Genomic DNA, 13488 nt, shown 5'->3' on the forward strand with positions numbered 1-13488 from the left:
TGCAGATATGTCAATATTTCATTTTAACAAACACAAGTATTCATTGGCTAAGTCCTTTGGGAGAGGTAGAGAAAACCAACATCCTGTACGTAGGAGCACAACTTCACCCGAGTACAAACATCTAACTTCCAATACTGCATTACACTGCACACAAAATAACACACACACACACACACATACACACAGCCACACATAGAGAGTCGTTCCAAAACACTATGAGAATTTGAAAATTGAGAATTTGGGTTAGTCCAAGGCACAATTGGGCAAAGTTATTTTTTGTTGTTATGAATTGTGCGACTGTTTTATGGTGTCACTCTTTTAGACTCTTTAATAATGACTGGGTGGCAGCCTGGTCCACCTCAACCTCTACAACCATTTAATAGGGACTTTAAATGGATTTAAAGTTGGCAGCAACTACACAAAACAACACAATTGTTGATTTAAATCTAAGTGGTACCTCCACCACGGAAACAATGTCATGATTTAATGAAAGTTATGTTATAAAGTTAAACGTTTTATATTTTAATATGACGCTTCCATAGTGGCCAGCCAGTGAGCTTCAATCCTTGTACAAGTTATTGTCTCTTGTTAAAGTTGCTTAATTCATTTGAACTATTTGTTTGAAATGTCGATGTTCATGTTTTGTTGCTTCCTCTGAAACCCCCCCCACCCCCCCACCCCACACACACACACATTGTTAACATCAGGAGCTGCAGATGGAGTTTTCCATTCGAGGACACATGGAAAGAGTTGTAGTTTGGGGCCAGATGGTGAAAATGCCACTAATTCAAGGACACTAGACTTGGATGATGGTAAATGTTAACATGTATCATTTTAAAACTTAGAACCAGCAGAAGTTATATAAGAACGGACCTGGCATGAATTTCTGGAAATGTCACATAGTCATTTTGGAAATAAACTCTTCACACGTACGATATTTTCAAAGTACAAAAATACAAATCAACACGTCTGTACAAGCACCGATTGTAAAACACACACACACACTGTCAAAAACACACAGGCACTCACACACATACAACACCGTACATTAAGTGTTACACGTACACTGGACGGCCACCTGATACCACAACTGATCTGTACATGAAAAACATATTTATCTCAAAATATAATTTAATTAATTAGTCTTTCAATATATGAAATTACTTTAAAGAAAGTTTCTGAGAAGTGCTACATGTTTCATTTTAACCTCAATGTCAATTATCTCGACTCAATTGTGTAATCACCATCAACAACTGTTGAAAGACTGAAAATATGACCTTGTGTCACATGATCTGCCACCGGGGCTGATTCAGCAGTGAATATTATGGGCTGGAAGAAAAAGATGCATTTATTCTTCCAAAGTGACGGTAAAGTTTTAGTGTCCGTTTTCAGAAATGTAGAGGTGACAGGTGAAACAAAACAAGAGGAGCAGAATGATAGTAGAAATAAGAAAAAGGATAAATGCAAAAATCCCTTTGAGCAACAGGAAATTTCACAGTTAGACACAACCACCTTGATTTAGTTATTTTTTGCACTGAACGTGTCAGTCAGATGAACATCTCCTTGTTCACCCACATGAGCGTGCGCGTGTCGTTGGGTTTGCATTCGTACTCGATGCTGTTGAAGCTGTTCCCCCACTGGCAGTGGTCCCTCTTGTTGTAGTTGTAGTACTTCACCTGCCACACGGTCTCAAACACCCCCGCCTCCGTGAACTGAGGGAGAAACACACACTGGAGATGGGGACGAGTGCAGAGGACGCACACAATCAGACACACAGTTCACAGCAGCTTGTACATGGCCTGGTTTGATGAACTGATGATGAAACATGCAGAGCGAGCAGATGGGATCACTCTCTCACACACACACAAACACACACATACACAAACACACACACACACACACACTCATGTAGACATAAAGACTTTATCATCATGTGCTCATGTGTAAAATCATATGGAGGTGAAATTAAGGGGAAATGTACTGACTGGACAGATGGATACACACACACACACACACACACACACACACACACACACACACACACACAGTATTACCCTAGAGGCCACAGAGTGTGAACTGGACAGATGGGTCACATACACACGAACCAGATGAAGATGGAATGTCACTCACATACCTCCACCAACATCAGACACTCATAGATATCAGGGGCTTTCATCAGCACCCCCCCCCCACCTAGTTTAATTGAAATCCATGCTACCGACAGACCAACTGACAAACAGCAATGAGAACATAACCTCCTTGGCCGAGGTAATAACCACAGAAACACCTGTAACTGCCGGGACACAGTGCAATTTAGAAGGACTGTAACCATGGAAACCCCCTTTGCGGGAAAAACTGTAACCATGGAAACATCTGTAACTGTCAGGATGTGCTGTAGAACAACTGTAACCATGGGAACTCTGGCAGCTGGCAGGACCATACCCACAGCAACACGAGCACATCTGGAGAGAGCAGCATCTGTAGGGGCGTCGTGGTGTAACATCCGTCAGGACCACATCTCACCTGAATGTTGATCTGCACCGGCTGCCTCTCTCCACTCTTGGTGTGCGTCACCCCCTCGGTGTCGTACCGGCCACTGTAGACCACCGACTGGGGGTCTTTAGACTGCTGCTCCAGGGGGAAGGTCACCCCCCCCAGGCTCATCGACCTGCACGACAGGTAAACAACATGAAGCATTTGTGAGGACAACTCACCACAGCAACACACACATATACCACATATCATTCACGTGGAGAATTTCTCCGCAGCTGTGGCTCATGATCCAAATTCAGCTCAACATGTCCAATGCATCACGGGCCTGTGTGACCTACTTTCTGTGTGTGTTCCTCCGCAGGCACGATTCACACCCTGATATTCAGAGTTCTCTCACTGATCCATGTTTGGAGATGTGCAACAACATCCATTACGTAACCCTGAACTGCAGGCAGATCTCAAGAGGGCGGCGACACAAAGCACAAACACCAGACTCCTAATCTGAGGCGGATTTGACATGTGGCCAATTGGAGGTTTATGTTGCCTTCACGTGATCCTAGTAAAATCCCACGTTCGAGAGGGAGACATGGACATTTGACGCGTTAAACAGTCAAAGAGAAATGAGTTTAGCCCACAAATAAAAGACATAAGCATTGAAAAATATGTTTTTGACTGTGATAATAATGTAGGTACATGCGTAAGAGACATTTGTGAGACGTGTTTTGTTTCTCTGCAGCCTCCAATTTTAGGGTGCAGACTCGTAAAAGCCATATTTCCTACTACACATGAATGCAACCTTAACATCAGTTCACCTGTAAAGGTCACCTCTGTCTGTGCGTGAGAGGAACGAGCCTCATCCCGGGTTTGACCTCCGGGAAACGCAATTACTTCTCTGTGATTACTCACAGCGAAAAAACACTGGAAACCAAAGTGTGTGTTCTGTGCGTAAATCCGACAGAGGAGTCGTTGTAGCTGACAACTAAAACATACCAGTAGACTATAATATACTTTTCCAACGCCACATTCAGACGAAATCTAAATAATTTCAGAAGGCTCCAGTCTCTTCTGGGATCATCTCCATATTTCAATCCCTCTGCTGCTCGTTAACGACCTGGTTGATTTAGTGGCTGAGCAGGAAGTTGTGGGACCACCATGCCCTGCTGGCTGTGAGAGTCTGAATCACAGCAGGTTGTCAGTGTGAGGTCAGAATAACCCACAGATACCTACGTGGCCTCGACGGCTCCGGGTTTAACGACCACCTCGATTTTGTACTTGGAGCCGGTCAGCAGCTTGATGGTCCGGGTCTGTCCGAAGCGGGCCCCGTCAGATTTGAAGAACACCGCGGTGTTGTTGGGGAGCATCTTCAATGAAATCCCAATTTTGACGATCTGTGGGACGTCGGCCATGTTTCCATGCAGACGGTAGATCCTCGTGTTATCGGTCTCGATCCGTGTCGATCAGCTCAGACAGATGGAGACATTCCGTGTGGAGAATCCCATGGCACAGCGCGCAGAGCAGGGAGCCGCGCTACGACGCGCTGCGTAATCCCATCCAACAGACCGCTCCAGGCCTAATCCCCCCCCCCCCCCCCCCCCCCCCCCCCTCTCTCTCTCTCTCTCTCCCTCTCTCTCTCCCTCTCTCTCTCTCTCTCTCTCCCTCTCTCTCTCTCTCTCTCTCTCTCTCTCCCTTTTTAATCTCTTGTGTAGTTTTGGTTTGTTCAGTCTCACTTTATTATCACTGGTGCTGAAATCCTGCCAATCAAGTCTCTGTGGATTAGTTTAATTGATCCTCACATAATTAAGATATTCTACAAGCCAATAACAGAGCTGATGATTGGATAATTGACTTAGTTACAACAAGTACAGGAATAGGAACTATATAAGTTAACCTACACACATAACCTACAAATATTTCTGGGTATGTTTATCATATGCAGCGTTTCCTCAGTTGCTGTGGTCTTAGTCTGCATGTGCATGGATGTTGGATGTTGGGTGGGTGACCAACATCTTCATCGTGACTAAATTGGCTAAAATAAAACTGTCAGATTCTAATCTGATGGTCAGGGGGTAAGCTGGAGTATGTTGGAGAACCATGGAGGAGACAAGACTCCAAGTTCAGAGGTCAGAGCAGGTGAAAGGTTCTCCCCTTCTCAGGTCATGTCTCAGGTGATCCTTCTGGTGGGATCGAGATTTTCAAAACCAATGTGGAGATTTGTGCACTTCTCCTTCGGGGGAGAAGAGTGTAACTACAACGTTTGACCACTAGAGGACAGGCTCCGATCACAACAGAATAAAAAAAACCTTCAGGTTTATTTCAAATTGTTAAACTTGATTGTGTTGATAAGAAGAATCGAACATAAAAATAAAACCACTGAGGTTGGAAGTGACTCTGCTCCTGTCTCTGGTTTTCTCCATGTCCGGTCACAGATATTATGAAATAATTCAATCACACTTTTTACAGTCTACAATTCAACATGACAGGAAATGACACGAGCAGGAGGTTTGGAAAGAATCAGAAAGTCTTTATTGTTATTGTACATAAATAGAAATGTGTTCGTTTAAATTTGGTGCAGTCAAACACACACACACACACACACACACACACACACACACACACACACACACACACACACACAAATTAAAAAGATCACCTAATATAATAAATAATGTAATATATAAGTATATAAAGTAGCCTATATACCCTCAATATAGCCCGTACTGTGCTATTGGAATACAAACAGTGATTGGAAAAGAAAGGAAGAAAGAAAGAATGAGTAGTGGGGGGGGGGTCCATGGTCACGTGATAGAGATGACGCAGCTGTTCAAAACATCATCAGAGCGCGTGTTCACTTTGGTTCCGGGCGCAGATAGTTTTTAACACCGTGCGCACTTCACCACTTCCCCCGTCTCCGCTGCTCCTGAAGCCGCTGAGCTTCACTGGAGGGTCCGAGCCCCTGAGCATGAGTTCATATCGTAATATAATATAAGTAATTCAGCGTCCAACAAGTTTATGGATGAAGTTGCGTGATTGGCACGTGGTCACAGCCTCAACACAACCTCATGTCCAACTCCTTCCTAAAGGAAGTGTGTGATTCCACACACACAACACAGGACTTCATGTTTGTGTGTCAGTGTTAAATGCAGCGTGTTGCCCCGGACGTTGTCTGTAGCCTGATTAAAAATGACCCAAACGATCACACTGGATATGTTTGGTCATTTTCTTCCGTGCGTAAAACCTGCGTCATCCTGCGGTGCACTGGTGTCTTTTGACGTCTCCTTGGTTAATATGTATTATTTAAATCCAAAGTCACATGAAGGAACGGAGAGCACCTACTCGTCCAGAGGGTTTGGAGCTGGTGGCGGCAGAGCTGCAGCTCTTCAGTCCGATGCGTAAAAGGCACCGAGCAGCGCCGACTGGCTGTTTGACAGAAAGAAGCGAGGCAGCGGGTGAGGTGGTGGAGAAGTGGGAGGGTGTGAGAGCCCTCCCCCCCGACAAATGTCTGCATGGATCCACTCCTTCATAACCCAACTCCTCTCCAGCCCCGCGCACACTGACCCAAGTGTTCAACCCACACTGTGGATCAGCTGAAGCGGCCACCGGCTGAAAAGATGGGAGCCGATTAGATACTTAACTCTTCAGCTTCTGCTTAGTTTCATTCAGATTCAGCCGAGTCACTCCAACAACCTCTGGAGCAACAGCTGCTGGCTCCTACATGTGAATGTCCGCCGTTGTCCCAGCGCACTCCACGGCCGCGCTGGTGATGCCATGCCGAGAAGCCACACCGGCGAAGAGAGTGGAGGTGGTGGAGGCGGTGGTGGCACCGGGCTCTGGCTGAAGAGCTCCACGGGACGCCGGGCGCAGGACTACGCACTGAAGGATGTGGAGAGCGGGCACAGGACGATGAACAACACGGCGCGGGTGGGCGACGGGCTCCTGTCTCCCGGTGCCGCAGGTGCGGGGGGAGCGGAGCGGAAGCAGGGCGCGCGGCTCAGCCTGCTCGGGAAGCCGCTGACCTACAGCGCGCAGAGCGGCCGCAGGAACGCGCGGTACCGGCGGCTCCAGAACTACCTCTACAACGTGCTGGAGAGACCGAGGGAGTGGGCGTTCGTCTACCACGCGTTTGTGTGAGTGCCTACACTTTTATTCACTATACATACAAACCACTTTACATCCGTTTCTCCTCCTGGTTTCCCACCTTTCATTCATAACATCAACAGTAAAACATCCCAGCGGTGATGCAACACCGCCTCAGGACGATGTAACCTATTGACTGTTGTCCTCGTGATAATGACCGGCTCATGGGGCCATGGGATCTAATTGGTGCAAGTTGAATAGGGCTCTTGTTTCCAGAGACATTAACTTCCTCAGTTCCTCCTTTTGTCGAACATGTGCACCTCCTCCATCCATCCTGCACACAAACACACTGCAGACACACAACACAAACACACAGTGTCTGACTTCTCCCCCCCCCTTTCTTTATTTGAATGAAGCTGCTGGTTAAAGAAGGCCTGGCTGTGATTGTTATTGAGCCGAGTTCATTCATTTTAAGTCTCTGAGAGTCACTGAGAGTCTCTGAGACTCAGCTCAGGATGTGATCACCTGTTGCTGCAGCCTCACAAAACACACAGAGACTGACACAGGTAGACTTTGGACAATGGGCTGCAGGTGTGTGTGTGTGTGTCTTTGTGAGGATCTTTGTGAGCGTAGACATTGTGGCACTTTTTCAAATGGATGTTTTAGGGTTAGAATTGCATTGGGCTCCACATCTCACCTACATATTCACATCTCTGACCTTCAGGCTCCGTCTCTCAGGTTGGATCCAGATTTAGTTTGTGGGTTAAGCTCTTTGGATTTTAGTCGAATCTCTGACTTGTATTCTTGTATTTAAATTTAGCTGTATTCAGTTTTTTCGAGGACCTGAAGCTTCATATTGTAGAGTTTGAGATCAGGATTAATCTTCTAACCTCTAGGTTCCAGGACAGTTAGGTTCAGGCCTCTATAGGTGGAGTGGTCAGGGTGAGAGTGATCCTATGAACAGGTTCTCCATGTGAATCTGTTCCAATCCGGTTGGAGCAGGCCTGCAGGTGAACAGTCCGTGTGCAGAGTGAAAGAATTGGATCACATAGATGGAAATGTGTCAGCTTCTTAATTCATCAGCATTCATATGCAGAGAGCTGTTAATAGACATCAGGCAGACTGTCTCCCTGGACCTGAAACACCTACAAGAAGTGTTTCTGTTTGTGTTTTGTGTGTAGAAACATTAGACTCTAAACAGAGGACGGAGAACAGAAGAGTCTTGGTCTGGATATCTGCACCAAATATCCGACATTTCCCCCAGGGGCTCATTTGTCGTCAGGCGATAACTGATGAGGCCTGAGATTAACGTCAGGGCTCTTAGTTGTGGTGGATACGGTCCAGGGAACGTGAAACGCCAGCGTGTGTCCTCACTGATTGTAAAAACCTGTATGTACAGTATCGATAAAGATGAATCATTGTGTTCGGTTCTATCTCCTCTGCATCTTTGCGTAACACCAGAAGCTCCCACAGATCTTTGGTCTCTCAGGGAAATTCTGCGAGCTGTCAGCTGAGCAGGGCCAGTGAGATATTAACTCCTCGCTTGCACCATCATTCATCTGGTGTGGTGAGAGTGAGGCTCTGGGAAAAGTCCTGCAGGGAGAGAAGCTTCATTTCTGAGATCCATAACAGCCCTTCCGCTGACCACAGCTTGGTTTTCTGGTGTGAAATGAACCCTGTGGCCAAATCTTCTGATGAAATAACATGGTCCAGCTTCCTCTGGCTTCATGCAGTGTCAATTAACCAATTAGAGGATTATTGCTCACATTGTTTTGTCTAAACTAAAAGGCTGTTTTCACCGCTGCTTGTTTGTTTGACTGCAAGAAGGAAACACCAGGACCGATTAGCACGAAACTAGGTGGAAGGATTCGGTACGAGTCAGGGAATCAGATCTGCAGGAGGCTGATCCAGGATCACTTTCTTTAACAGTGTGAGGTTTTGAAGTTAAGGGGACAGTTGGGCCTCTGCGGAGGGAGGCGCTGTGTTCTGAGTGTCGTTCTATTGTCTCTTTCTTTTAATTCAAAACACTTTGCATCCTACAAATCATCAGATCCTGTGAGGATGAGGATGTTTCAGAGGAGAAACAGCTCAGACGCTGCATGTTTGGTGCCTTTTTGTTTTTATAATGACATTTTATTTATGTGAACATGTGGCGGATCGTGACACGGGGAGTTGCTGGTTCGTGGAGGAGGCTCATTATCACATCTGTGGCATTTCCTGCAGGACACTCGCTTTCTCACTACATCTCTATCTATACATATGAATGGTAAATGGTCTGTATTTATATGGAGCTTTTCTAGTCCTGATGACACTCACAGTGCTGTACAGTAGAGTTTCTATTCCCCCAGTCACACACACATTCATACAGTGCCTCTGCAGCACTTTCTCTATGAGAACGGGCAGTTTGGGGTTCAGTGTCTTGCCCAAGGACACTTCGGAAAGGGGAAGACTGGGATCGAACCTTCCGGATGTAGAGGACGACCACTCTAACCCCTGAGCCGCAGCCGTATACAGGATACTGTACTGGCACATATGGCGTGATGAAACCTTCCAGCATCAGTGCCGTTGGAAGAGGAGCGCTGTGAGAAGGAGGAAGTGGAGCTGTCAGAGGAGGAGCCGCGATGCCGGATGTTGACGTTTTATTTGCTCAGGCGGGACAGCTGAGGTCACAGAGGTTAAATCCTTACATCTGCTCCCGGCCGCAGCCTCCCACACTTTGATCATCTGCATCAGCTGCTCATGTGACATCTTATAAATGTGTCACTTGGGCAAATCGCTGAAGTTAGTCATCTCCGAGATTCTGATCCCGTTCTCCTGTTTACGATTTCAGAGAAACATCTTTGGGGAAGTCCTTCAAATGTGAAGCCAACTGTCACTTTGACTCGAGGATAAAAATGACTTGATTTTGACGTTTAAAGGTCAAGGTCACTGTGACCTCACAAACTTGACCCTGGGTAAAGAATTGATGCTCAAATTGTGACACATTCTCAGACGAATGACTGGGGAAAAACTAAATAAAGCATAAAATTCTCTTATCACTAGAAAAGCAATATTCTGATAGTTCTGGCACTTGTGTTCTTGGACATTTTTATGTGTTTTTCATTTGTGTGTTTTATCTGTGAAGATCTTCACATCTCCAATATCTTTTATACCAAAAGCAATCTGCTAAATCAGACAAAAAAGACTATTTGGCTGAGGCACCATTCCAGTGTCTGTGTCTGCCTTTGTGTCCAAGTAGTGAACATTAGCAATTAGAGGAGTAATTGACTTTACTAAAAACAAAGAGGTTCTGAGACACTTTGCTCTGAGAGCAGAATTCATTTGGCAAAGCTTCCTGTGAGATGAAATATGTGTTAATGTTTGAACACAAAACACTGCATCACAGTGAGAAGCCTCATGATGAAGTCAAACCGCTTCTGACTCACACATCCGGAAGAAGGAGAGAAACCTGGAAACAGCAGAAACTGAAACGTTTCATTGATCTTGATTGAAAAAGGCCTATTTAGATGACTGATATCTGAGAGTGATTTGGTGCGGCCTGATGAAAGTGGCCTGTCGGGTTCCTGAGCCTGTGACCCCGGCTGCCTCGAGTGTGTGTGTGTGTGTGTGTGTGTGTGTGTGTGTGTGTGTGTGTGTGTGTGTGTGTGTGTGTGTGTGTGTGTGTGTGTGTGTGTGTGTGTGTGTGTGTGTGTGTGTGTGTGTGTGTGTGTGTGTGTGTGTGTGTGTGTGTGTGTGTGTGTGTGTGTGTGTGTGTGTCCTGCGAGCAGCTGCTCATAGCTTCTTTATGGTTATGATTTTGCGAGCTGTTTGGATTTAGTAGCTTGTGTTGATCCTCGGTGGGAACAGCTAAGACTTTACTAAGAATACTACCCTGAGAAACATTATCTGCTGGTTGTTATCTGCTGGTGGTTTCACCGCCACAGTCAGTTCTGAGGTCACAGAGTTCTCATCTGCTGCCTGGGGGCGATCGGAAGTAGGGTTGCAAAGGGGGCGGACAATTTCCGGTAAATTTCCGGAAACTTTCCATGGGAAGTTAAGCTCGGGAATTTTGGAAATATTGACACTTTTTTTTGCAAATGTTAGCTTATAACAGGGAACTTAAATGTAGTTGAAAACAACACTAGGCGAGCCGAGCTCAGCTGGAACCTGGATGCAGCTAGTTGGGAACATTTTCTGCCAGAAACCTATGACTTTCTGTTGTTGTTACACTGAAGCCATGTTCCTTTTAATACCAAGTTTATTTGTATACAATAGGCTAAGTTTTTACAGCAGTGAGAGTACGATGTATGTATGTCCATACAAAAGTACACCATCACCTCGATTACTCGCGGCTGTGGGGGTCCATCAAAAAAGCGCGAGTTGGGCTACTTATCAAAAATAAAAGTAATTACCGCAAATTAAAGGCTGAGCAATAAAAACGTCATTCAAAACTCTATTTTAAAGATGTATGGAATGTGTTTCTTTGAAAGGGATGTAGCTATTGTAAACCAAATTGACAGAATTAATGGATTGTTTTACTTTTCTCTCAACCCGACATGATCACATGATCACATGAAAGTCCGGAGTCATCTTGTCCGAGAAAGCACGCAGTATCCATTATCGATTGACAATGCAAACAGGTGACTGTATTTATAGTCCACAGGAACAAAATTGTCTTGCTGGCAAGTGGCTAACGTTAGCAATTCTAGATCTTGCAGCACGATCTTGGTTAAAACAACCAAGATCATGGTCGATGACGTCATCAGCATCGCTCTCTCCTCCGCTGAGCCACAGGAGACATTTAACACCGGTGAACTACTTCCCGTTAACTGACGTTTATGTGTAAAACTACTTCCCCTTTGCACTTTACATCCATTTCCTCTAAAGTTAAAATATATTCAGAAACCACCAATACTCATCTCCAACATACTGTCACATAGAGGAAACTGCTGAGGTCAGATTTTCATATTTAAGTCCATCGTTCCTGCAGGTTTTGATAAGTTTTCACTGACCGGGTTCTGTCCTGAGATCCACATAGAGACGGTAGAGTTCTACTCACAAATGGATTAAGTCAAAAATGTCATTTTTAAAATTTGTATTAGAAATGTTTGCATGCATGTCTGCTTATGACAAAACTAAATGTTAATATTTATGTCTGTATATGACAAGGTAAATACAGTTAGTATAAATTACCCCAAAGTTTCCAGTTTATTCCCGTATATTCCCATGGAAAGTTTCCAACTTTGAATATTCCCGGAATTTTGCAACCCTAATCTGAAGTCATCGACTTGTTGCTTTGAAAGGTTTTTGCAGACTTTGAAACTGATGTAAATGATCTTCATCGATTCATTAAACAGATTTCATGCAACGCTGCAGTGAAACTTTGGCATTTGAGCTTCTACAGTCGAGCTCCACATCTCGTGTGCACTAACTTTGATCTGTCCGGATTGCAAATGAAAGCTAGAATGTGAATAAATCATCTCACTGCAACGTCTCCCCCTTTTTAATATACTTTGATTTCAACGTCATGAGTCACTGCTCCGGTGCAAACTTCATTATTTACATGTTCCAGACTGGATTTCATCCTTTCAAACACATTCACACGTGGCAGGAGATGAACACACAAACAAACGAGAGTACATGATTTATAAAAGCAAAGTTTGGTTTGATGGTTTAAGTGGTGATTTTGAAATGTGTGCGACCGTGTGTGGTTGTGTGTATGGATCTGTTTGTGTGTGTGAATCAAGACACTGATAAGTATCTGCGCTCGCTTCCTGCCAAATAATGCTCCCACAGTGAAACGCTGCTGACGTTAGGATTCAATCTCTTAATGAGATGGTGTGTGTTGGTGGTTAATCACATTTGCTGAAATGGGCTCCGGCCTCAGTCTTCATTATGGGCTGTACTCAGACGATGTTTCCTGTCTGTGTGGATGTAATGTTTTTGAGTAAAGATGAGATATTCCACTTGTCCACGTACCGATGTTTAGAGAAAATACATCCAGCACATTTCAAACCAAAAGTTAATAAAACGGAGCAAATTTAAATGAAACAATGAAAATCTCTTGCTAAAGGAAATAAGATAAAAAGCCAGATTAGAAAGATAAGTCTTTGGTTTCTTTTTCAAATCATCCATGAATATTTTTATTCTAATATCCAGAGACAGATGGCATCACATAGATAAGCTGTGACCTCAGTGGAAAATGAAATGAAAGATCTCCGGTGTAGGAGTTGGAACGAGGTGGTAAAGAACCTCTGAAGCTACAGGTGTGAAGCTACAGGTGTGAAGCAGCGTCTGAAGCACAAGGTGCTCTGATCGATTGTCTTTGTGTTAGTCGGGTTCTGGCTCGACGAGCTGGATTCTCCTTTTGGACAATTCAGTTATCCAGTAAAAAATGGATTTGCAAACTGCCAGTAAAAGTGGGAACGAGTATTTCAGCATCTTTCTTGAGTTAGAGACGGTTTAACTTTCTTATCATCCCGAGTTGAAAGGAGGATGTTTTAATGAGCTTGTTAAAACGAGGATTCAAGTTTAACTCGGAGTCGAGAATCGCTCCCAAATTTGTGCAGTTTTTCCTCTTGCTGCCTTTTTTCTCCCTCATTTAATTTTAAGAAATCATCTTTAGAAATGCTCATTTTGATGGTGAATGTTTCCCACTGGTCGAACATATAATGAAAACTGAATCTGAGAATGTTTCCTCAGGGGAAACGTTTCAAATACCAGGTCTGAAACCAAGCTAACACACGGAGATCCACCCGGATCTCAGCGCGTGTGGAAAGCTGCACTGATATTTAACAGAAGAAGCTTGAATAATGATTCTCAGGTAATTAACAAATTTAAATCTGTCCGTGCGGTGGTTTGCTCAGTAACCAGATTAACCAGAGAGCTTTTCTAAATTGCTGCTGTTGATTAATTGAACGAGCAGTTCGATTTAAAAAAAAA

General features: G+C 44.5%; 2 protein-coding genes across 5 annotated transcripts in view; one reads left to right on the top strand and one right to left on the bottom strand.

Annotated features, from left to right (window-relative positions):
- Positions 1-1359: 1359 nt before the first annotated feature.
- cnrip1b (cannabinoid receptor interacting protein 1b) lies at positions 1360-4079 on the bottom strand. Its single transcript, XM_034608245.1, has 3 exons — positions 3721-4079; positions 2524-2668; positions 1360-1712 (listed from the first exon to the last, which is right to left on the bottom strand). Exons 1-3 carry the CDS (start codon positions 3897-3899, stop codon positions 1548-1550), a joined length of 489 nt encoding a protein of 162 aa, XP_034464136.1. The 5' UTR covers positions 3900-4079; the 3' UTR covers positions 1360-1547.
- Positions 4080-5569: 1490 nt separating this feature from the next.
- Positions 5570-13488, top strand: part of kcnq5a (potassium voltage-gated channel, KQT-like subfamily, member 5a) — a 76805-nt gene continuing 68886 nt past the window's right edge. For all 4 annotated transcript variants that reach the window (XM_034608249.1, XM_034608247.1, XM_034608250.1 and 1 more), the window contains exon 1: positions 5570-6617. In XM_034608249.1, the coding sequence (XP_034464140.1) occupies positions 6259-6617 (359 nt within the window). In that variant the 5' untranslated portion in view covers positions 5570-6258. The remainder of the gene's footprint in view (positions 6618-13488) is intronic.

Source organism: Hippoglossus hippoglossus, chromosome 15 (assembly GCF_009819705.1).
Source record: "Hippoglossus hippoglossus isolate fHipHip1 chromosome 15, fHipHip1.pri, whole genome shotgun sequence".
Lineage (NCBI taxonomy): Eukaryota > Metazoa > Chordata > Actinopteri > Pleuronectiformes > Pleuronectidae > Hippoglossus > Hippoglossus hippoglossus.